The sequence below is a fragment of the Camellia sinensis genome, chromosome 9 (genome assembly GCF_055761805.1).
Source record: "Camellia sinensis isolate YWXY chromosome 9, ASM5576180v1, whole genome shotgun sequence".
In the NCBI taxonomy this organism is placed as follows: Eukaryota; Viridiplantae; Streptophyta; class Magnoliopsida; order Ericales; family Theaceae; genus Camellia; species Camellia sinensis.
The window spans coordinates 772,193-797,249 of NC_138969.1; the positions used below are offsets into that span (position 1 = coordinate 772,193).

Consider the following 25,057-nt stretch of genomic DNA (forward strand, 5'->3'; position numbering starts at 1 on the left):
AGAGAGTAAAGAGCGAGAGAGAACAGAGAGTAAACAGCGAGAGAGAGACAGCAGTGGAGAGGAGAAAGCGTGAATGGAAAACACGGGGCTGGAGGGGTTTAAATAGAAGTTCTAAAATCGTGGTTGTGAACCACGATTTCACTTAAAGAAAAAAAATTTGATCTAAACTCGTGGTTATGAACAGCGAGTTCAGAACAAATCTATTTTTTGATGAACTCGTGTTTTGAAAAAGCGAGTTCAGCATGAAATCGTGCTTGTAAAAAGCGAGTTCAAAGGAAAAAAATTTAATTAAACTCGCGTTTCGTAACCGCGAGTTCTTAATGAAACTCGCTTTTCGTAACAACGAGTTTCAATTTTAGCAAGTCTCAAGCGACGGAGGTGAAAAAGTGTTGAATTCACGATTGTGAACCGCGAGTTAGCTCATTTTGAAAAATCTTTCAAAACTAGACTTAGTTGAAAATTCCTTTACTATTTTGGCTTATTTAGGGAAATGCCCCCAGCCCGGCCGCTGGTATCCGCTCAATTATCCTCTCTCTATCTCACCTGCCACTCATTGAGCCGCTCTGCGCATAGGTAAATCTCTCTCCCTCTCTCTCTCTCTCTCTCCCTCTCTCTGTATTTGTGTCTTTGTAAATGTCTTTATTCAGAAGCCAAAGAGTCTATCTAAAACCACAGCCTTTATGCATGCCTTTAATCCATGTGTTAGATTTGATCAATTGTTTAGAGACATTAATATGCACGCCATGTGTTTGATCAAATGTTTTCATGGATGATCAAGAAATCTGCATTCGATGTCACTACTGTTCATAAGTAATTGAAGTTGGCACGGCAGTCCCTGGAAGGAAAAATTAAAAAAAATAATAATAGACTGTGTCGTCATGAGTTGTGGCATGAGTGGAATGGGCATAGCAGGGAAAGAGTATGTGGAATTTCAATGTCCATTTCTCGTCTTCTCTAACTACTACTAGTTTCTCTGTTGAAATACAACCAAGGTATGAAGTTTCATCTTCTCTTCCATCACGGTTACATGGCAACACCGTATCTGAGATCAGTCAAAATGGTATCTTCTTTCTGTACATCTGCATTGAAGTGGGAAGGTGGTGTTTCAATGGTGCAAGGAGCTTCCAGAGGCATTGGCCTCGAATTTGTGAGCGAATTCTCCAACTTTGTTACATTTCTCTCTTATTAGCACTTTGTCTTAAATCATTGTCTACAATTCTATGCATTGATTGTCTCTTGCATTTTGGTTTCTTATTTGTAAGCTGGATTTGATCTTCTTTCACATGACGTTGTGGCAAGACCCATTATGAGCTGGCTATACCGCTTTCATTTCTAGTGCTTGCTTGATGCTCGAAGGATCGCATCTTTCCTTGACCTAAAAAAAGTAGATTCTCTTGTACAATTGTCTAACATTGCTCAAAATTCTGAAATGCTTGTGGTTCTAGTTTTTTTTTTTTTTTTTTTTTCACATAGATTATTTCTTTGGTCAGTGATGATTCTTTTGCTCTTTTATTCTTTTATTTTTTGATAGAATGTTTAATACATATTCACAGAGATTTTATTTGGAGTATATTACACTTTATCCCTGGGATTGGTTCTAAAAATGAGGTGTGCTCCATCTATAATTTGATCTGTGACACTAAACTCTTAGGGTCAATACAAAACTATGAAAATGGATGGCTATAATGAAAATGTTAAAAAGATAAAAATAACCACTTATTTCTCTTTTGTTGCTTCTCTCTCTTTTTCTTTCTTCTCTCATCCCATCACTATCACCACCCATTAGCCCCACTGATCAACACCCATTAGCCCCACTGATCAACACCCATTAGCACCATCACCCTTCGTCACCACTAGTCACTGCCATGCCACCCAAAACCATCATCACCACTACTCACCACCGATCACAACCACCCATCACCTAAATCAACCACCACCACCCATCATCACCACCTAGCAACGGAAACCATGGACAAACCAACGATTGAAATCCATCAACAATTGAAATCAACCCAGAAAACACTGACAAACCAACTATTGAAATCCTCCTCCCTAGCACTACATCATTGATTAGGCCAGAGATTAAAATTAGACCCCCTCCCCTCCCACCCAAAAAAAAAAAAGTTGAATCCATCCCTCTCCATAACTCCCATCATGCCCTGCATAAACCCACCATCCCCCACCACTTAACATTTGCTAATTCACTATAGACTGAAGTGGAAACGAGGTGTTTGGCCTTGACACATTGTTTGTGGTAAAATTGTCTCGGTGACACGTAGGTGGCCGTGAATGAGATGGGGAAGAAAAACATGTGGCATGCGATGTGGAATGAAAGAATGACATGTCAAGAGCTAAGTAGGCATGTTGTTACAAGTTGCCCATATAAAGTAGTAAGTGGAATACAACAAGATAATCAAGCCGTAGGGAACCTGTTTGTTCCTTTTCCTATTATAGTGCTGGAATGGTTTAAATATTCTAGGAACATGCTTCCATAGGGATGAAGGAGTTGGAGATTGAGGGCGCCAAATAGGACACATGGTTTCGTTTGTTGCATCTTCCTATATAAATGCAGAAAGTGGGCTGGTGGTTACTAGAATTGAGCTACAAGTCAACAATACATGGGACAAATGTTGCTAATTCAGTTTATCAATTTCAATTCCGGCAATTGTCTTTCACTTATTGTTCAATTCCAGCAATTGTCAATTTGAGTTTCCTTTCAATTCAAGCACTTGTCAACTTCAATTCCAATTGTACGTCATTACTTGTTAATGCAAGTTTAATTTTCTTTATTTTCCAATACTTGTCTTACAACTTCATTTAGTTTCACACACCTAGAAATTTATAGGAGTCCTCTTCACTGAGGCAAGATCTGGACCAAGTGGTCTATCCTCTTGACCTCACACAATCATCTTTGTTTAGAAGTCAGAAATCATTCGAAGTCATCAATTGGACAGCATCCAGTCTTGGCATGCCTGCACATTAATACACACATGGTCTAAGTTTTTACTTTTCCTAAGGTGCAAACAATTTTGGCATGCCCAATGAGATCTTTAGGTGTGTTGCAATGATACTATGGCTGGTAGAGGAAGAGGAAAAGCTATCAACAAGACGAAACTGCAGCATAAGGTTCTTCAAACTGCTCAGGATCGGAGTAGCACCAACATTCAGCGTCGCAGTCTAGTCTTGAAGGATTGCCAGAAGTGACAAAGTTTTAAGAATTGTATCATCGCAACCAACAAAGAGAGCTTTCTCATGTAGTCTCTTATTCTTTAACTATGTCACTACAGGAGATCAAGCAATATATGGCTGAGTTGGCGAAGGCTATCAACAGAATGATAGCAACTTTAGGTGAGAGAGCTCCAACAACTTCACCACTTGTTCCATCATAGCCTGAAACAACAGGACCACCCAACGTTACTGCAGACCAAAATCAAACCAAGCAATTTGTCACTTACCTACTTGCCCCTATGCTTTTTCCATGCCTTGTCAGCCCAATGCCAAGGGGCAGGGCGGTGAGCAAGAGTGGCAACCTTCTAGGTTCAGGCCGTAAGAAAGCACAAACGGCCAGATTAACTAGGGAAAGGGTTCTAGACCTACTCCAAACGGTCAGTCTCAAGGTAGATGGAGAGAGTTTTTTTTTTGGGTGAATAGATGGAGAGAGTTCAATCCTCTATATTGATTCACTTGTACAAGAGGGGGTGAAACCTCACTTGAATCAAGTAGCTTGAGGAGCCTACCGGCCCAACATGGTCATGAATAGAGAACAAATGATAGACCTCATTCAGGATCAATTTGGTCTTACGCTTGGGCACATCAGCAAACCAATCTTTCGGAAGTCCTATCCTAAAGCTATTGACAGGGAATATGAGTTCCCTAAAGAGTAAAAGGTGCCCCAGTTTGTAACCATTCTACTGTGGAATACATTGCAAGGTTCACTGTACAATGTAGTGAAATAGGAAAGAATGACTTTCTCAAGTTGAGGCTGCTCACAAATTCTTTGACAGGAACAACCTTTAATTGTTATATCAGCCTGCAACCAAATTATGTTCATTCCTGGCAACAGTTGGAGGATATGCTCCATCAACAATTTTACAGGACGAAACCAAAAATAACCATTGTTGACCTTTCCTGGATGTTCCAACTTCCTGGAGAATCGGTTGAGACACACATTGCTAGATTAAAGAAAGCAAGGTTCAAATACTAGTGGTCCTCCTACATATAGAATATGTTAGGTTAGCCCAAAACGGCCTAGACTTTGAGCTTCACAAGAAATTCGAAGGCATGGAGTTCAAAGACTAGGTTGAATTGGAAGCCCAAGGGGTTGGCCTGGTGGCAAGGCCTTGGGTCTTGGGTGTGTGCTCCCTCTAAGGTTCAAGGATCGAAATCTCTTAAGTGCTAACAATTCCTTGGGGCCATCAGACTAGGGAAACCCTTGAATTAACCATGGTACATTTGCGAGTAACTCCTTACCGAGAGCCTATGCACCCTTGGGGATTAGTTGGGTTTTGATCTAGAGACCCCAATGCCAATCAAAAAAAAAAGAGACTTGGTTGAATTGGCCGTGAAGGCAACAAAGTTTGAACAAATCTTGAAAGAAGAGCAGGATTGAAAGCATCACCCAAGGAACCTACTAGAGTGACCCTAATTACATTGTTGCTAATGCAGATGCCAACCTCAACCCGGAGGTGGCGATGGCCAAGATCCTAAACAGAAATTTGTACACTTCCAACATCACCAAAGCATAGGAGATTTTTGACCATTTGATGACGGAAAAGATGTTTTGATTCTCCGTTGGCCACAAGATTCTTTTGCTGAAGAGAGAAAAAAATAAGGAATACTATTGAGTACCACAATTGTTGGAATCAAGCATCCAATAATTGCATTGTTTTTAGAAATGTTATCCATGACCAAATTGATCAAGGATAATTCATGTTCCCGAAAAAGGAGAAGCATGTGATGGTAGTAGATTGTGATCCATTCCGTGCTGAGTTTGGAACCAACATGGTGTCTATCAACATGGCAGGAATGACAAGGGCAACAGCCAAAAGGAAGATCAGTTTGGGGGAACCTTCTTGATCTTGAAGCAAAACCAGACTACAACCTGGATGACTTTTTTTTATTAGTCCTACTCATGCAAAGGAAGGAGGACCATACATAAAGTATCTTGGTCTCAAGATCCAGTTCAAAGCAACAAAGGAAATCCAGTTTTCAGCCCTGTCTTCAAATTGAACACACTGTGGTCACAGGCTCACAGCCCTCGCAAGAGAGCCAATGATAAAGGGCTGTGTGATCATTAAACACAAATCTGAGCCACAAAGAAGAAAGATGGAAATAAAACAAAGTTCACCATGTCTTCTCTCTCTCTCTCTCTCTCTCTCATTTTCTCCTTTCTTCTTTCTTAAATTCGCTAATAGGCGTCGAAACAATTCATTGTTTCAGAATGTTGAGTTTCGGAATGTATCAGTGGAAACTGTGGAGTTTTGATTTTTTTTGTTAATGTTTCATGTTAGTTTCCTGGAAAACGTAACTGTTTCACCTGTTACAATGGAAATAAAACAAAATTTTGTTCCTTGCATATAACATTTCGCGGGATTCTAAATTCTGGGGAAGGTTTTGCTACTGTTACAAATTAATATGTGCAGCCATGTACTTTCAACATTTTTAGCATGCAATTTAACATTTTGTGAAAAAAGTACTGTTTGACGGAGCTCACTGTAAAGATCATGCATAAAAAGAAAATCAATATTATTTAACACTTTTATACAAAAAGATTTGATGGTTAGAATATGCTTAAAATAATGTTCCAAAAAATATTTGAGGAATCAAAAGGTTAAGGTTCTTGAGATCAAAATGAGTTTTTTAAGAATTATACACTCAGACAAAATCTAAAAAAGGTAGGGCCTGATTTTTGAAAATAAAATAAAAAAAATAACAAAAAGTTGAGCAACAGGACATGACTGTACACTATTTGACAGCATAAAAACTCAACCCTCTAAATTCCTTATGCTGTAACTTCTATGGCTGTGATACTATATTGATGTTTGTGGTAATTCTTCATTATCTTGCTCTGTGATTGACCACCTTTGTAGTTAACCCTGATAAGCGATCTACCATTACAGAATGCATGATATAATGAGATCTCTAGATTTTCTTTGTATCTTTTAATTTTCCTAGTATTGATATTTGAAACCAATCATGCAGTAAATCAGTTATTTCTGTCTCACTTGATTTGGTTGCTGCCATATATAGGTTAAGCAACTGCTGGAGAAAAATGAGAACAGGCACGTTGTTGCTACATGCCGCAATCCCAATGGGGCAACAGGGCTTCTTGAACTAAAAAATAAGTTTGCTGAACGCCTTAACATTCTACAGTTAGATCTGACTGTAGAAAGCACCATAGAGGTTACTTCACTCTCTCATCACTTAGTCAAATATTTAAAGCAAATAAAACTGACAATAATAGCAATATATCTATCCAAGATTGGTATATTAAAACTGTAGTTTTAGAGAAGAGAAAGAGTTAGGGAATGAGTTAGATTTCATTCCCTTTTATATTGATAATTGAGCAATTACAGGCATAGTCTGAGTAATCAAAAAAGGAATGAATAAGAATACAACCAATTATTTCCTATTCTAACAATTTCCTATTATAACACTCCCTCTCAAGATAGTACAAAGATATCTCTCATGCCCAATTTGTTGAGAATGCCATGAAAGGATTTGCTCCCTAGTCCCTTGGTGAGAACATCAGCTAGTTGGTCCCCAGTCTGCACAAATGGAATACATATGATGTCACTAGTGATTTTTTCCTTGATAAAGTGTCTATCAATCTCCACATGCTTAGTTCTATCATGTTGAACTGGATTATGAGCTATGTTGATTGCGGCCTTATTGTCACAGAATAGTCGCATGGAGTCAGTCTGATGGATTCCCAAGTCTCCTAACAATAGTTTAATCCATAGTAACTCACATACACCCTGAGTCATAGCCCTGAATTCTGCCTCAGCACTAGATCTAGCCACCACATTTTGTTTCTTACTTCGCCATGTGACTAGGTTACCACCCATAAATGTGCAGTATCCGGAAGTTGATCGTCTGTCAGTGACTAATCCAGCCCAATCTGCATCAGTAAATGCCTCTACACTGAGATGGCCATGTTTTGAGAAATAGAGACCCTTTCCAAAAGAAAACTTCAGGTATCTCAGGATTCTCATAACAGCCTCCGAGTGGAAAGCTCTAGGAGCATGCATAAACTGGCTCACTATACTCACGGCAATGGCAATGTCTGGACGTGAGTGGGATAAGTATATCAACTTGCCCACTAGTCTCTGGTATCTCCCCCTGTCCACTGGATCTCTCTCTTGATCCTCACTCAGTTTCTGGCCCGGTTCTAAAGGTGTATCACATGGTCTACCTCCAAGCATTTCAGTTTTTTTTAGCAAGTCAAGTACATACTTCCTCTGGCATATGAAGATGTCATCCTTGGACTGAGCTACTTTAATGTCCAAAAAGTACTTCAAATAGCCTAAGTCTTTGATTTCAAACTCTTTGGCTAAGTGTTCTTTCACACGAGGAATCTCCTCAACATAATCTCCTGTCAGAACAATATCATCAAAATAGATAATAAGAGCTGTGGTCTTACCATGTGAGGAGCGTTTTACAAACAAGGTGTGATCCGCTTGACTTTGCTTGAACCCATATTTCAGCATAGCTTGAATAAACCTTTCCAACCAAGCCCTAGGAGACTGCTTTAGCCCATAAAGAGACTTTCGGAGCCTGCATGCTTTACCGTTGGACTTAGCATCTGCAAAACCAGGAGGAATATCCATATAGACTTCTTCGGCTAGATCTCCATGAAGAAAGGCGTTCTTCACATCAAATTGATGAAGGGGCCAATCCAAATTTGCAGCAAGAGAGAGTAAAATTCTCGCAGAATTCATCTTAGCAACCGGTGCAAATGTCTCTTGGTAATCCACCCCATAAGTCTGAGTGAAGCCCTTAGCAACCAGTCTTGCTTTGTATCGTTCTATGAAACCATCTGCTTTATGTTTTACCGTGTACACCCACTTACACCTAACTAAATTTTTGTCGCTAAGTAACTCCATTAACTCCCAAGTGCCACTCTTGCTGAGAGAGCTCCCATCCCTTCCATCATGGCATGTTTCCATTCAGAAATAGAAAGAGCATCCTGAAAATTGGTAGGTAGACTCACAGAAGACACTTTAGATGGAAAAGCTTTATATGAGGAAGACAGATGAGAATAAAAGACATGATTACTAATAGGATGCTGAGTACATGACCTAGCCCCTTCCTATTGGCAATGGGAACATCAAGATTTGAAAAAGCAGGAATAGAAGCACTAGAATCAGAATTACCTGGACTCTCAGTAGAGGTAGGTGACTCTGGACACACATCCGGAGAAGAAGTTGGCAGTAGAGGAAGAAAAGTAGTCTCTTGCATCCAGGTGACTTGTTGTCTATCCTTGTCCCTGATATAAACTTTGCCTGCTTTCTTTTTCTCAACAACTGCTGGCTCATCATCCGCTATCTGTTTAACAGGAACAGGAATCTCTTCACACTAAGGCTCCCCTTGAAGGGATGACTGTGATACCGGGGGGGGTCAGAAAATAGGGCTGAGACTCAAAGAAAGTAACATCTATGGAGACAAACCATTAGCGAGTGAGAGGATGATAACACCTATAACCCATTTCGGTGGCAAAATAACTCGGAAAAACACACTTAAGAAACCTAGGATCCAATTTACCACAAGTGGGTGAATGATTATGGACAAAGCAAACACAGCCAAAAATCTTAGGAGGAATAGAGAACCCGAAAGGGGTAAACCCGAACAAAACTTGAAGAGGTGTCTGTTTTTGAAGAACTTGGGTAGGAAGACAATTAATCAAATAAGCGGCAGTGAGAACTGCGTCTCCCCAATAGGATCGAGGAACCCACATCTCAAAGGATAGACAACGAGCGACATCAAGGAGATGGTGATTTTTTCGTTTTGCAACACTATTTTGTTGAGGGGTATTAGCGCATGAAGTCTGGTGAATAATACCATGAGTGGCGAAGTAAGTGGCAAGGCTAGAGTCAATATATTCCCCTCCATTATCAGAATGTAGAATTTTTACAACTGTCTAGACTGAGTACAAACCATTTTATGGAAATTTTAAAACACAGAAAAGACCTCACTTTTATCTTTCATCCAATAGACCCAAGTGACCCTGGAATAATCATCGATGAAGGTAACATACCATTTTTTACCGGTCAAAGACACAAAACGGGATGGACCCCATACATCAAAATGAATTAAAGAAAATGGAACTAAATTTTTATTAAGAGAATGAGCAAAAGAGGCTCTGTGTTGTTTTTCAAGTTGACAAGACTCGCATTAAAAATCTGACACATTATTTTTCTCAAAAATATAAAGAAATCAATGCTTAAGTAATAAAAAAGAGGAATGTCCTAAGCGACGGTGCCATAACCAAATGTCTTCCTTGGTGGATGGTAGCTGAAGAGATAAGTGAGCCAACTTGTTGGTCTGATCCAGAATGTAGAGACCATATTCCTCGCTACCACTGCCAATCCTCTTCCTCGTAACGAGGTCCTGAAAAAGACAATGATCAGGAAAAAAATGTCACGCTACAATTTAAGTCACGGGTAATATGACTTAAAGATAAAAGATTAATACCAAAATTTAGAACATGGAGGAAGGAGGACAAAGGGAGGGAGGATGTTGCATGAATTAAACCTTTCTCGGACACCGAGGACATAGCACCATCAGCAATACACACTTTTTCCTGACCTGATGAGGGTTTATACTCTGAAAATAAATTAGAGGAGCTAGACATATGGTCGGAAGCACCAGAATCAATAATCCATGGTACAGTCGTATGAGTGAGCAATGCACATGGGGAGGAAGCCAAGTTACCTGAATGGGCAAAAGAAGAAGATGGTGCACTTGTAGCAGAAGTGGAGGCTCGACGGTCCAACAAATGGCGAAGAGTAATCTCAAAATCAGAGGCAGATAACCCGAAACATCAACAGCAGGAGAGACAACTGGAGAAGAAGATGGTGGCTCAACAGTGCTTGAATAATGTGCCCGAGCATTGGCCCCTCGGCCTCTAGACTGACCAGACCTACCCCCTCGAGTACCAAGACGGTCTCCTTAGCCACCAGAAGGAGGAGTCCCATGCAGCTTCCAACAGGTCTCTCGTGTATGGTGAGGTCGACGGCAGTAGTCAGAGAAAAGATTATCCTTCTCAGAGGAAGAACAAGAACCACGAGTCACATGGTCTCCATCGCAAGGGGTTGTAGAAACCAAGGCCGAGCGATCAGGAGTAGTAGAAGGAAGCATCGCAGAGCGGCGACTATTCTCATTTTGCACAAAAGCAAAGGCTTATTGGAGAGAATGAAGCACATCCATGCCAAGTACTCTGCTTCGAACCAAATCATACTCCACATTAAGGCCTTCCAAGAACTTGAAGACCCTCTCTTGCGCCACAAATGTCCGGTAAGCAGCAAAATCAGTGGGACAGACAGGCTTGTAATCCTGAAGGTGATCAAGTCGCTTTCACCCATTGCTAAGGAAGGTAAAATATTGGAGGATCGTCATTTCACCTTGTACCGACCTTTCAATGGAGCGACGTACTCGAAAGCCTTTGAGAAGTTCCTCTTCCGGGAGTAAGTGGTAGTCACGGCCTCCCAAATATCCTGGACAGTGCCCATAGAGAGATAGCCCTCTCCAATCTCCGGGACCATAGAATGTATCAACTAACCCATAATAAGGGAGTCGGTGATCTCTCACTGATCATAACTCAGGTCTGTGGTGAGGGGAGCCTGGATTCTGCCATCAACATACCCCATCTTCTCTCTACTCTTTAAGAAAATAGTCAGACTCTACAACCATACTAGATAGTTCTGACCATTGAATAGAGAAGTGGTGATTTTAAGGCTAGGGTTGAGATTATCAGTCATAGTAGAAGGGATAAGGGAACTCTCGCTCTTAGGTGGCTGAGAGATTGTGGACTCACTAGTGAAATCTGCCATGAATATGTTACTAAGTAACCCTCAAACCCAGTGCCAATCACAAACTCGGAAGATAGTAGAGGAATAGCAAACACTATGACCACAAAGAGATCAGCAAAGGAATATATATTATTATTATTATTTTAATGTATCATCATTTTTTTTTTTCCTTTTTTTTTTCTTTTTTGTTTTTGTTCTTGTTTTTGTTTTTGTGTTTTAAACAAAGTCTAGGGTGAAACCATTACAGGAGATAGTCGCGAGGAGAGAAACAATGATACCAAGAAGCTGACAGCAGCTTAGGTGGTAGGAGAGAAGCCGACTGAGGCCAAGAGGGCCAGTGGAGCTGCTGACAGGCCCCTAGGAGGCCAGAGGGGCTGCCGCCTAAGCTGAATAGGCTGTCGGGGAGCCTAGGCGAACTGCTGAAGGCCTGGGCAAGGCTGTCGGAGGCTGGTTTAGGCTGGGTGAGGGTCGACGGTGGCTGTCGGAGACTGGGTGAAGGTCAACACTGGCTGTCGGAGGGTCTACAAGGGCTATCGAGACTCCTGGACTCAAGAGAGGACTGCCGACAGAGGAGAAGAAAGGTAAGGACGGATGGGCTAGGGTTTTGGCTTTGATACCATGTAGTTTTAGAGAAGAGAAAGAGTTAGGGAATGAGTTAGACTTCATATTGATAACTGAGCAATTACAAGCATAGTTTGAGTAATCAAAAAATGAATGAATAAGAATACAACCAATTATTTACAATTCTAATATTTCCTATTTCCTATTCTAACAAAAACTTTGAGTTAGTTGACTGGTGTCATTGAGGTACTGGCTTATATTTTAGTGAAAGTGTCAGTTAAGAGAATAGACACTTGGAATCCTACAACCATTTGGGTTTGGAAAGTTAATTGTGTGGTTCCAAATTTTCTCTCTCTTCAATCTTTCTTATTTTCAGTTTTGCAAGTCACATTATATAATGTTGTACATCAGGCATCGGCGAAATCCATAAGAGAGAGATATGGCTCTTTAAACCTTCTGATTAATGCGTCTGGCATTCTCTCAATACCTGATGTTTTCCAACCAGGTATAGATGTTGTTACTTCATTGCTTGGTCAAGGATTTTCTCAATCACAATAAACCTAGGGCAAATTACACTGATAGTCCTTAACCTTGTGTGATTTTGGTCCCTATAATATCAACTGGCTCAATTTTGACCTTGAATTTATAATTTTGTTTCATTTTAATCCAATTGATTATGATTGTTAATGTTTTTCAATGGAAAATGCGCACATAAGCAACATATGTTATGCTTTTATAGGCAAAATTATAAACTTGTTCAACTCAATGAGTTAACTTGAACCAACTCGGTGATCATTTTCTTTCGAAAACCTTAATCGTCATTATCAATTGGACTAATTGACATAAAATATAAAATTGATGATCAAAATCGAGCTAATTAAAATTACAGAGACCAAAATGATACAAGCAGAAAAATGCAGGGACTACCAATGTAATTTACCCATAAACTTAATCAACAGCAATATATATTCAAATAGTTACTAGTATTCATTAAAGTTCTTTTTCCTTTTGCTGGACAACAAAAATGAATAGACTTATCATGTAAAATTTCCAGTACAGAAACAACGTTGAGCAAAGTACAGAAATCATCCTTGTTACTGGCTTACGAGGTTAATGCTGTGGGTCCAATTTTGGTGATAAAGGTATGATCACTCAACTAATGAAAATTTATTCAATTTTTTATGGCTTTTTCCATTTGTTTCAGCAGAAAGTTAGTACTTTTGAGTGCTAAAAAATGCATCAAATACATGGTTTGAATAATTTTAGTGGATAATGTTCTTCAAAGTCCCATTTTGTTGCATTGGAGGTATATGGATACATCAAGCATGAACAGAAGCACATGTCTGTGGCAAATAAATGTCTATTTTTCTTTCTTACTTTTTTTTTGTTGTGTGTGTGTGTGTGTGAAAGTAAGTCAGTCAAAAAGGAAAGATAAGAAAATATACACCATGCAAGGGCATACCCCAGGGCAACACATCGAAGGTTGGAGACCATCTTCAAAAGAAAGATGGCAGCCATCCCCACAATGGGTTGACTAACTTAGCCAACTATAAAATTTCTTATTTCGTAGTTTTCTTCCTACAAATTATTTCAGTAGAGGTTGTTGCCTTCCAAATTGCCTGAAAATGTCACAATAAGGATATCAGATATGCATTTAGTGAGCCTGCTCGTGGATATGTCACCCAACTGGTCTGTTCAACTGAAGAAAACATCATTTATTGACTTCGTACGCATATATGGGTATTAAAAAACTTACCAGCTGTTTTAGGCGCATGCCATGTTACATAGACATTTCAATTCATGAGGGTGTGAGGAAGAAGATGTTGAGCTAAGATAGGTTTTTTATGGAGGTTAGACAGTGCTAATTCATAGACAAGTATCCATATATGACACACTCCGACAAACTTGTCAGATGATGGTGACTGAATAACATGCCATTTAAATAGGATTTTTTGCACCTTTTATCATTCATCTTAGGCCTCAATAACTCAGAATATAATTGTATACTATGTGATTTGTATGAGCAGCACATGTGGCCTCTCCTAAAGGTTGGAGGAGGGTATGGGACTGAAAGAGATGTTGCAGTTGTGGCCAACTTAAGTGCCAGAGTGGGATCCATTGGGGATAATCGCTTGGGGGGATGGCACTCATATCGATCTTCTAAGGCTGCACTTAATCAGTGTATGATGGTTTGTTCTGAAGTTTCTCTAATTTAGATTTTCTATTTTTTACTATCAAAATAAAATATACTTTTTTTTATTTTTATTTTCATGGGATGTGAGGAAAATCTGCCATTAATTGACCTTCATATAGATAGCATTGTGTTTTGTTTGGTATTATTCTGACTCCAGTTTTGAAGTACCATTCAGGGTAAATTGGCACTGATTTGTTAAATTTGAATTGTGTATTTATGATAACTACATCTACTGATGCTTGCAGTGACAAAAACTGTGTCAGTGGAATTTGCACGAAAGAAAGATCCAATCATATGCCTTCTATTGCACCCAGGCACAGTGGATACTGATCTCTCTAGGCCATTTCAAAGAAATATAGCTGAAGGCAAGCTTTTCACTAAGCAGTTTTCAGTGCAGAAGCTCTTAAGTATCATCAATGGTGCTAAAAGTCATGATAATGGCAAGTTTTTTGCCTGGGATGGTCAAGAAATCCCTTGGTAATAGGTGAAATCTTTTTAAATGGAATTCTTCGATCAATTTCTCAAAGTTTCTTTGTCAAAATCAGATGAAGATTCAGTTGAGTGAATTGTATGTGAATTAACTGGCTATCAATAGCTCTTGATGCACATTTGAATTTGTTTATATGTTTTGTGAGTAGGGTTGTAAAACAAACTAAATTATTTGAGCCTAACTTTAAAATTCGATTGAGATTGACTCATTTTTTAAACTAGTTAAATTTGAACACATTTTAAAATGTGTTAAGTTTTCAAATTAAATTTAAATAGTATATTACTCAGCATAATAATCATATCATATATGTAGTATGGCACAATATGCAATCAATCAAGAGTGATTTGATCAATTTTTAGAAAATTTTGATTTGCCAATTACTTGATCTATATATGAATGGGGTTCAATTTTCTTGTTTTCTTTAATTTTGCGGTGTTAATTAAGGAGCTGTCTTATTTGGATTGCTTCTTAATTCGCTTAGAGTTTCTCATATTTGTAAATGTAACGGTTAAAAGCCTTAGTACTATTCAGTTTATTATAATTAATATAGAATTCATTTGAAAGAAATTTCTAACAATCTTAGAATTTAACAGACTTATAGAATAGGAGTAGTAGGTACTCTGGTGACTACAGATTCAAGTTTTCTCATTAACACAATATGACAATATGGGGGATGAGATGGGAAGTGAAACAGATGAATTGTGGTGTACCCTCTTTAGACACTTAGACAACTAAAATGTAGGGCGACTGCTTCTGTCTGTCAGTCTCACACATATGTAAATAAATGCATACACGCAAGTGATACTTAGCTGAGGAAACCCTAATGGATTCAAAATCTCTTATTATATGTCATTTGAAGTGGACAGTTTGTTGAGACATGAAAACCACATGACTGAACTGCCATGCATACCATCCCCCTAGCAACCAAACCTATATATCTATCCTATCTATTAACAAAGAGAATATTACTTATATATATATATATATATATATCCTCCAATTAATTTGACCAAGCATTTTGATATTGTATGTCATTAGCAGGTACTCACTCTCACTTAGTTTTTTTTTTATTTTTTATTTTTTATTTTAACTAATTTGAGCTTACATTTTCATTTTTGTCTGCGACTGATGTTAATTTTGAATTTAATCTCATTTTTTAAATGTATATATAAAATTTTAAAAAAATAAAAAAAGAGTTAATAACTAGCTCCAGAAATTGCACCAAACTGGGCTTATACTTGCTTCTATACTGCTAATTAATTTGGTTCATGAAGAATTTTATTACCAATCATATTTTGTAATGGGTTAATCTTCAGCATTTGATATCATCCGTACGCGTGGCATTTGGCAGAGTGACAACAGAAATTAAAGGAGGCAGAGAGAGATAGGATAGAGTAAAAGAAGGGCAATATGCGTGTAAAGCTAATAAAGGCAGTTTCGGGAAAAGTCATTCTCATGCTTTGCATTGCAAGCTTCCTGGGAGGATCACTTTTTACTACCATCAGGACATCTATTCACTCTTCTTTATTACATAATAAAGATGCAGACGACGAACTCACCACAATTGCAAATGATTTTGATCATAAAATCGTGAGTACCCTTATATATGTATTTATAATTATACTAGGTGGATGCAAATGATGCCTTTGCTAGTGTAGTTTTTCTTTTTCCCTTTTTTTTTTCTTTTTTCTTTTTTCTTTTTTAATTGTTTTTGAAACGTTTAATAAATAAAGAAGATAAGTTGAATTTGAAAATGACTTAAGACAGCTATTGGATGTGATGTGAAATTTGTATTTAACAAATTTAAAAATATTCTTAGAAAAATAAAATAATAATAAAAACAAACAAACAAACAAACTTGACAAAACTTCTATTACTAATAGAATATATTTATTTATTTACGCAAATAATGTTGGAATTTTGGTCAATCTCTGATATCACAGTTAGAAATTTTTGTAAAATGTGACTTTATTTTTCTTTTAGAATTTTTAAAATTAGTTATACCTATGATTCATACACTTTCATTAAAATTATATTTTGAACCCGCTACTTTCAATTGTAGCTCCAGCCACCCTCTCTACTTTCAATTGGCTTATGGGAGGCTAGGGCTATGACAATACAGCTGTAAACATACTATCTTTGTTAGCTATAATACTTGATCCCACTTTGGGAAGATCGTCCGATGATGAATATGTGAGATGGTTCGGAGAAGTTATTCTTCGGTCCTGGGCTACAACCACGTGGTGCCCAAGATGATGGAGGGGCAAGATTTATAATTTTAGGTCAGATGATTAAGGAACGTAAGAGATATGAAAGTTTATGATTGAATAAGAATATGACTACGTAATGCTTAGATTAACCAATAATTTTTTGATGGCTCAAAACTCTCCATTTGCCAATTTAACTATTGATTGTTGGTTTTGTTCGTTCAATTTATAGGAATAAAATATGATATTTGAGGCATTACACTTGGGGGTGGTTGCGGTTCAATTTCAGACGGTTTGTGAATCGGTTTAGATCTGTCCGCATGTATGTAGTTTAAGAAAAATTCAACCCACAACTACCCGCAATGCGGGTTGCGGTTTATGCGGATAGGATTCGCGGATGTGCGGGCGGTTTGAGGATTTGACTTTTTTATTTAAAAATTTATTTTGGAGTCTTTTTTTCCCATTTTGTAAATATTTATTTTGGGCCCTTGTCTCTTTTTTTTTAAAATGCTCCAACATTAATTATTAATTAATTAAAACTTATAAATTAAAAACATAACAAAATCAATTCCTAACATAAACAAATCATTCAAAATCCTAGCTTTTAAATCAAATCATAAACTAACACAAGCATATCTTTCAAAATCCTAAACTAGATCATCGATCTCATTCACTATCTACTATTCAACAATACAATTAAAATAAAATCATTCAAAATCCTAAGCTTACCTAAAAGTAATTATTTATTAATTTTTACATTCATTCAAAATGTAATAATAAAATAACAACGGTCCAGGTTAAAAAAAAAAAAAGTCTTAAGTGCAGGCGGGTTCTTGTGAGTGCGGGTTAAACTCGCAACCCGCAATCATGTCATATTTCAAACCGCATCTGCCTGTATTGTGTCTACAAAACCATCCATTTGTATGCGAATCGATTTGAGTTGAACGGATTGTGCGGTTCGAATAAGCCTATAGCCACATACAATTGCAAAGGCTTGCAAGTGGGTGTGGGTGTGGGTGTGGGTGTGAGTGTGGGGGCAGTGCTGCATTTTGATCTCTTTTGCTTAGAATTGCCACAATCACTTTCACTTTGGCGTCTATATTGAATATTCTGAGCAAATATATTATTGTTGTTGGATCAGGAATTGGTTGAAGGTAGTAGTAGTTCAGGCGATATTATGAGAGAAGTAACCAAGACGCATCAAGCTATCCAGTTAAGATATGATCTTTTTGGAACATTAATTGTGTGTTTACTGTTTACAATCTCATGAGATATCTCCTTTTTTTTTTTTTTTTTTTTTTTTTGCGCTTTTGTTTGTGTGTGTAATAAACATGTATGCAGATCACTGGACAAAACAATATCAACGTTGGAAATGGAATTGGCGGCGGTAGGTCGAACAAGAAGACTAGGCAGTCAACTTTCATCATCAGAAAAGGAATCCAATAGGACTCATCAAAATCAAATACAGAAAGCATTTGTGGTCATCGGAATTAATACTGCTTTCAGCAGCAAGAGACGACGAGATTCTATTCGTCAAACTTGGATGCCCACAGGTTTAATTCCTTCTCATCTCATCTCATCTATCTATGTCTATCTCATCTGATCCACCTTACCTCCTTTACTTTCAATTGTCGCAATCACTTTTAACCCTTTTTTTTTTTTTTTTTTTTTTTTTTTTAATGGAGTAAAATGAAACAGGAGAGAAGCTAAGGAAATTGGAGGAAGAGAAAGGGATCATAATAAGGTTTGTAATAGGATACAGTGCCACACCGGGTGGTGGTGCTGGTGGAGGAGTCCTTGATGGAGCGATCGACGAAGAGGAGGTTGAGTATAATGACTTCCTTCGCCTCAACCACGTGGAGGCCTACCATAGGCTCTCCACCAAGACTCGCTTGTATTTCTCCACCGCTCTCTCAATCTGGGATGCTCAATTCTATGTTAAGGTGGATGATGATGTCCATGTCAATTTGGGTATCTCACTTTCTCCTCCCCTTTTTTTTTTTTTTTTTTTTTTTCTTCCTGAGGATTTTCTTTTACACTTTTAATAATATTATGTTATATATATATATATATATAGGTATGCTAGCGAGTACGCTAGCGCAGTATCGGTCGAAACCCAGGATCTACATTGGATGTATGAAGTCTGGACCAGTTCACTCTAGAATGTAAGTTATAATTAATTTGTTGGAGGATAATTTTATGTTAACGTAATTTTTATATAGAAATTGCATTTTTTATGTACCTATATCTATCGTATGATATGGTGAATCTATAATTCAAATTATCTTGATTTGTAATTAGTCTTCATCAGGTAGACGTAATGTATATATATATATATAACTTTTTTATATTTATTTAATTATAAAAACAAATTACATATTCATAGTTAATTTGCCTCCTATATCGATTTGATTTTCATAATTCTAATTGCATGAATTTTATTCTTAAAAATGCTGCAATGACATCATATATTTGAAAAATGCTGCAATGACATCATATATTTAGCAAATTATTTTACTTTATAGTAAATAGTTTGGGATGTTATTGTAGAGGGGCAAAATATCACGAGCCAGAATTTTGGAAGTTTGGGGAAGAAGGGAACAAGTACTTTAGACATGCTACCGGTCAAATCTATGCAATTTCCAATGACCTCGCAACTTACATCTCTATCAACTCGTTAGTACTACTATTATATTATATATATCTCTCTACATTATGTTTCAAATTCTTAATATATAGAAGAGTATTGAAGGACTGATAATATATATGGAATGTATATATAGGCCCATTTTGCATAGATATGCAAATGAGGACGTGTCATTGGGGTCATGGTTCATTGGCTTAGAAGTTGAACATGTTGACCATCGTTCTATGTGCTGTGGAAGCCCTCCAGGTATATGTACAAATAATTTATTATTTTTTTCCATCAACTTTTTTTACCTTTAAATGAAATTATCTTGATCAACTACTTATATATATATATATATATATATATAGATTGTGAATGGAAGGCACAAGCAGGGAATGTATGTGTGGCATCATTTGATTGGTCATGCAGTGGAATATGCAAATCCGCGGAGAGAATGAAAAATGTTCACAATACGTGTGGAGAAGGAGATGGTGTTGTTTGGAACGTAAGTTTGTAAATGAATATGTCTCAATCTCTCACTATGTTTTCATACAATACATATACATCCTTCAAAAACACAAGATACTCGCCTTTTTCTTTTTTCCTTTCATAATTTTTGTTCCTCTTTCTCTATCTTATATATATTTAGAAAGACAAAATTATTGAATAATGTAATTTCAAATATTATGACAAATTCAGTTTGTTTGCTTTTGTAACAGTGTCTATATATATGACACCAAGTTATATAATTTCAAAGATTATGACAAGTTCAGTTTGTCTGCCTTTGTAATAATGTCTATATGTATGGCAAGTCATGCCTGGTCTTACCCCATTTTAGCACACGTATTTTAAAAATAGCATTGTTATGTTTTAAATCATTGAATTAATAAAACAAAATCATTCATATAGATTTATAGTAAAAGATCTTGATCTATTGACTCATACTATACTATCCATTATTACTTTGAACTAGAAGCATTAGACATGGAGTTTAATTTTCGGTAAAAGGTATCAGGATAAATTACAAATACATCTCCTGAGATTTAATTAAAATACGAATCGTCCCATGTAATTCTAAAAATTACATTCCAACCTTTGGATTTTTTAATTTCATATCAAATCGCTATTTTTATTAATAAATCGTCAAATCAATTAACAATTTTTAATATGTTAGAAATATGTTTCAATTAATAATTTAGGTAATTTTGTTATTGTATAGGAGAGCAATTATGAATTTTATTTTTTTAGTTAATTCTGTTAAATAAAAAATTCTAATAAACGATGTATTTGTAATTTTTCAAATTATAAGGGATAACCTGTATTTTAAACAAACTCAGGGAATGCATTTGTAATTTACCCAAGACTTCTGTACCAATAACACTATTTATAATATATATTTTTTTTGGTATGATCTTATACTTATCATCTTACTTATTAATACAATATATTAGTGTATTGGGTTTTATAATTCATGTATATTTCTTTTATAGTACTGCGCATCAAATAATTAAATATTCACTATAGCATTACTCATTTTCTAATTAAGCTTTCGTTTCGCATAGGTTAAAATGGGATTTTTTTGGCTAAAATAATCACAAAAAGACAAAATAGTCTTTTTAGTTCAATAAGACAAAATGTTACATTCAAACCGTAATCATTTTATTTTTTCTCTTACAAAAGTCAAAAAAAACCAAAAAATCCATTTCAAACGAGACTTTTGAGCCACAAACTAAGGTCAAGTTTGGCATGAGACAAAAAAGATAAAAAGTCAAAAAGTCACTATCCTATTTAAGTCACATCATCTTATTTAAGTCACATCATCTCTCTAACACATCACTTCAAACTCAACCCAAACACAACCCATATTTCATAAAAAGTCAAAAAGTGCACTTATTTAGTCTTCCTAAACTAGGCCTAAGAGTTATGTTACATATCATGAAATATTCTTCACCGTTAGATTACACATATAAGAAAATACCACACACTATTCAAGGGATGAAAAATCTTCATGAAATATTTCATGATATTTTTTTCACGATTCCTAATATTATTCTTATATTTTATTAGAAAGAGAGAGAGAGAGAGAGAGAGAGCAAAGTAGTAAACTAATTAAAGAGAGAGCAAAGTAGTAAACTAATTAAGTAAACAGAAAAATGGAAAACAGGAACAGAATTATAAGGCCGAGAGGAGAGGAGTGATGCAGTCCAGTGCATGCAAAGTAGTAAACTAATTAAGTAAACACAAAAATGGAAAACAGGAAGAGAATTATAAGGGTGAGAGAGGAGAGGAGTGATGCAGTCCAGTGCATGAGATTCAGGGGACAACAGAATAAGTGAGAGAGTTGAGGGTTCGAAGTTTGAAGATGGAGATGGCATTGAGGAGGATCAAGAAGAGGAGGCCGATGAAGGAAGCTATGAGGGCGCCACTTCCATGGTCACAGAAGGAGTCAAATTTGTCACAGATCTTGTTCCACCTTGCATGTGAATTCCCATTCTTCCCCAGCTCTCCCATGAATGCTGCCCCACTTCCCCCGGCTGACAATAGACTGGCTATCATCTGATTCATTCATTCATTCATTCATGCATATACACAACAACAACAAAATGAGCTTTCGGACATTAATTTCAAATCTAAAAAGAAAAATGATCCAAAACAGATCTGTGTGACCCTCAGTGCGGCTTGTCCCAAGCCTATTTCCATGATCTAAATTATGCATCTTATAGAAATCGCAGAGCAGATCATCCATGCGAAAATTTAGTTTCATTGGATATTATTTAATCACATGATAGAGACATATTTTTTTAAAATAAAGAAACTGCAAATATAATTTTACAAATAGAGTATTTATTTAGTTTGAGATTATGTGTTATGAGCATGTAATTATTGATATTTGATCAAAATGATTTTTTACATAAATTATTTGTCTTGCGATACTTACAAGATGAACAAATTAGATCATGAACATAAATCTAGAATGGACCTGCCAAAGGTCACAGCTGGGACCTTGGATTTCATATTCCTATATTTAAATATACCATACCATGTCTAAAATGGGAATGGTGACCAGGCGGAGTCCCCTGAAATCGAACTTGTGACCACATAATTCCAACACTAGCATCAACAAGTTATGGAGGCTGGCCATGCCATTAGCAATCACAAAGAACCTGTATATTTATATCAACAATTATTACATCACCTTTCTTACTACTTTTCACAGTTTGCTTCGTGTATATGTACAGACAAAATTTATCAAAAAGTAATATGAAAATAAAGTGTATGATGTAATTAATGTATAAGTTCAAATTTAATGTGATGTGAACGGTTCCTCATCATCATCATCTCCAAAAATAATATAATATGGAGGAAAGAGAAAAGAAAGAATGAATGAGATGTTAAAAAGGAAAGGAAAGGAAAGGAAAGGAAAGGGGGGCAGGAGGGGGCATACACAAATGCAGGGGTGTGTTGGAACTTGGCGGTGAGAGTGACCGTAATAGGGGTGGTTCCAATAGTGGCAACAACCATGGTTTTGGTTTGTTTGTTAAGTGCCATTACAATTGTTGCTGATACAGTCGCACAGAATGCAACCACCCTCAGCAATGGAATCACCCAACCCACCCAACCCTTTGCTTTTTTCACTGCCACTTCTGCCTTATTCTCTCCACCTCCTCCTGCTGCTGCTGGATCCATTTGAGAGAGATATATAGATATGTATGTATGGAACAATTATGCGGATAGGAAGGGAGGGTGGGCTGGGGGTTTATATATTGGAGTCCTCCCTTGGCTTCCAATGCCACAGAATGAGAGTGAGTGAGATGGATTACCTACATAATTTGCAAGTCTAATAAGCTAAGAGCCGTTTGTCTGTGTAATTTCTTTGGGGAGCCTAACTAACCAGTTTATGTTTACGTCTTTTGTATTTGGTGGTTGTGAAAAAATTAACCATCCCTCATCATATACACTAGTGTGTAATCCACGTTACTACTGATCCTATATATACATATCTATATATATATACAGACACATATGGGAATTAAATACAAGGTTATACATGTCTGACCCCTCATGACATGAAAGCTTGGCATTAAAAGAAAAAAGACAAATAAAATAAATAAATAAAAAGGAAAAAAGAGGAAAGGAAGGGCGGAGGAAGAAACAAGAGCGAGAGCATAAACAATTTTAGAGGGTGTTTGGAATGATTTAAATAAATATATTTTTTGATTTTTTTACGAAAAGATACACAAAAAATAGAAAGATGATATAACTTAAAAAAGATAGGGGGATTTGGTCATAGCCCCCTCACTATCTAATTTCTCTTTCAAAAGGACAAGAAGTATATAAGTACTTTCAAAACCTCCTGATATTTTAAAACTTGTTTCTTTTACTATATTATCCTCATATCTATCAGCTCTCCTATTAAGACATTTTCACTATGTATTTCAGAGTAAAATTTTACTCTGTATGCAAGTAAAATTTTACTCTGTATGAAAGTAAAATTTTACACTCTGAAACTAAAAGTAAAATTTTACTCTGTATAAAAGTAAAATTTTACTCTGAAAAATAAGTAAACTGTAAGACTCTGAAGCTAAAAGTAAAATTTTACTCTACATCATTCTCTCTACATTTTCACTATGTATTTCAGAGTAAAATTTTACTCTGTATGAAAGTAAAATTTTACTCTGAATGAGAGTAAAATTTTACACTCTGAAACTAAAAGTAAAATTTTACTCTGTATAAAAGTAAAATTTTACTTTGTATAAAAATAAAATTTTACTCTGGTTCTGTCAAATGAAAAAAACAGAGCAATAGAACCAGAGTAAAATTTTACTCAGGTTCTATCAAATGAAATTTGATGTTTACTCTGAAAAATCGCTGGAACTTTGAGCTATGAGCTTTGAATCAGGCCTATAATCCTTGAATCAGTCGATGTTTACTTTGAAAAACATTGAATCATGCCTATAATCATTGAATCAGGCTTATAATTTGAAAATTTTAGAGAAATATCAATTTTTCATACTCCGGTTCTTCAGATTTTACAGATTTTTCAGATTTTTGAAACTTTGAGCTTTCAAACATCTTGAGATTTTTCATACACAGATTTTCAGATTCTACTTTACATCTTTGAGCTTTTGAGTTCGAATCAAATGATCGCCGAGACCGATCTATGCAATCATTCAAATCTGCGATTTTAAAGACTCAAAACACACATATATATAGATTAGAGATCGGAATATGTAGATATATATATATATATATATATTCGAATTCAAATCTCAAAACACACAAACAATTCAAATCTCAAAACACACAAACACACACATATATATATATATAGATATATAGAGATATATTCACAGTTTTGGTTGAAATCACGAGAGCTCCGAACGAATTCAATCCAAACCCTAGGAATGGAAGAGAGAAGGAAAAGAGAGAATTATACTTTTGAGGTCTATTTATGTTCAATTTCGGAAGTATAGATAAAGCTCTTGATCTGGTTGGTGCTTTGTATATTTGGCTTGTTTGTTTCTCGAGAAATTATCAAAAGCAAAAAGAAAGTTTAGCATGGAGTGACCTGCGTATTTGGATGAGTATGAAAAGCTCCTGACAACGATGAACATGAAAAATCATATTCTTATTCCACCGCCTTTCCGATAATGAGGACTGCAAAACAGTGGGTTAACTTGAACCAATCAAGTATAAGAGGGTGGGGAAGAGAGTGGGAAGAATTAGTTAAGGGTATAATAGTCATATAAAATATTTAAATAATAAATTTTGTCCTTTAGGAAAGACTTTATAATTATGAGGGGGTTTAGAAAGTATAATTTTTTTCTTAGTCCTTTTAACAATAAAAGGAAGGTAAAAGGGGTTTACAGCTAAATTTCCCAAAAAGATAAAAAGATAATAAAAAAAAAATGCACTTTTGTAAGGGATGTCACATAGTACCTTAAT

At 36.3% G+C, this 25,057-nt stretch overlaps 3 protein-coding genes across 6 annotated transcripts; 2 read left to right on the forward strand and 1 right to left on the reverse strand.

Moving 5' to 3' along the window:
* Nucleotides 1-319: 319 nt before the first annotated feature.
* LOC114272123 (NAD(P)-binding Rossmann-fold superfamily protein) lies at nucleotides 320-14,492 on the forward strand. Of its 3 annotated transcripts, none has more exons than XM_028213800.2 (7): nucleotides 320-573; nucleotides 969-1,147; nucleotides 6,250-6,402; nucleotides 12,003-12,096; nucleotides 12,651-12,733; nucleotides 13,619-13,772; nucleotides 14,031-14,492. In XM_028213800.2, the coding sequence occupies exons 2-7, from the start codon at nucleotides 995-997 to the stop codon at nucleotides 14,264-14,266; spliced, it is 873 nt and encodes a 290-aa protein (XP_028069601.2). In that variant the 5' UTR covers nucleotides 320-573; nucleotides 969-994; the 3' UTR covers nucleotides 14,267-14,492. The 3 variants fall into 3 exon arrangements, with proteins under 3 accessions (XP_028069601.2, XP_028069595.2, XP_082742097.1); XM_028213794.2 differs by having other exon boundaries at nucleotides 439-573; nucleotides 993-1,147; XM_082885971.1 differs by lacking the exon at nucleotides 6,250-6,402 and having other exon boundaries at nucleotides 439-573; nucleotides 993-1,147.
* Nucleotides 14,493-15,334: 842 nt separating this feature from the next.
* Nucleotides 15,335-19,878, forward strand: LOC114272143 (putative beta-1,3-galactosyltransferase 8). Of its 2 annotated transcripts, XM_028213809.2 has the most exons (8): nucleotides 15,335-15,865; nucleotides 17,624-17,694; nucleotides 17,824-18,035; nucleotides 18,181-18,453; nucleotides 18,560-18,647; nucleotides 19,033-19,158; nucleotides 19,266-19,375; nucleotides 19,480-19,878. In XM_028213809.2, exons 1-8 carry the CDS (start codon nucleotides 15,686-15,688, stop codon nucleotides 19,626-19,628), a joined length of 1,209 nt encoding a protein of 402 aa, XP_028069610.2. In that variant the 5' UTR covers nucleotides 15,335-15,685; the 3' UTR covers nucleotides 19,629-19,878. The 2 variants fall into 2 exon arrangements, with proteins under 2 accessions (XP_028069610.2, XP_028069616.2); XM_028213815.2 differs by lacking the exon at nucleotides 19,033-19,158 and having other exon boundaries at nucleotides 15,632-15,865.
* A 1,342-nt stretch (nucleotides 19,879-21,220) lies between these two features.
* Nucleotides 21,221-22,925, reverse strand: LOC114271876 (CASP-like protein 1B1). Its single transcript, XM_028213543.2, has 3 exons — nucleotides 22,557-22,925; nucleotides 22,152-22,275; nucleotides 21,221-21,667 (listed from the first exon to the last, which is right to left on the reverse strand). The coding sequence occupies exons 1-3, from the start codon at nucleotides 22,796-22,798 to the stop codon at nucleotides 21,425-21,427; spliced, it is 609 nt and encodes a 202-aa protein (XP_028069344.1). The 5' UTR covers nucleotides 22,799-22,925; the 3' UTR covers nucleotides 21,221-21,424.
* Between the last annotated feature and the right edge of the window lie 2,132 nt (nucleotides 22,926-25,057).

Excerpts from the sequence above, each read along its gene's own strand:
- LOC114272143 (XM_028213809.2), top strand. The coding sequence starts at position 15,686 with ATGCGTGTAAAGCTAATAAAGGCAGTTTCGGGAAAAGTCATTCTCATG. Across the intron at positions 18,454-18,559 it reads TGATGTCCATGTCAATTTGG|GTATGCTAGCGAGTACGCTA; the intron begins GTATCTCACTTT and ends ATATATATATAG. Across the intron at positions 19,376-19,479 it reads GTGCTGTGGAAGCCCTCCAG|ATTGTGAATGGAAGGCACAA; the intron begins GTATATGTACAA and ends ATATATATATAG.
- LOC114271876 (XM_028213543.2), bottom strand. The coding sequence starts at position 22,798 with ATGGATCCAGCAGCAGCAGGAGGAGGTGGAGAGAATAAGGCAGAAGTG. Across the intron at positions 22,276-22,556 it reads CAACACACCCCTGCATTTGT|GTTCTTTGTGATTGCTAATG; the intron begins GTATGCCCCCTC and ends ATAAATATACAG. Across the intron at positions 21,668-22,151 it reads CCATTCCCATTTTAGACATG|ATGATAGCCAGTCTATTGTC; the intron begins GTATGGTATATT and ends TGAATGAATCAG.
- LOC114272123 (XM_028213800.2), top strand. The coding sequence starts at position 995 with ATGAAGTTTCATCTTCTCTTCCATCACGGTTACATGGCAACACCGTAT. Across the intron at positions 12,734-13,618 it reads GTCCAATTTTGGTGATAAAG|CACATGTGGCCTCTCCTAAA; the intron begins GTATGATCACTC and ends TTGTATGAGCAG. Across the intron at positions 13,773-14,030 it reads TAAGGCTGCACTTAATCAGT|TGACAAAAACTGTGTCAGTG; the intron begins GTATGATGGTTT and ends TGATGCTTGCAG.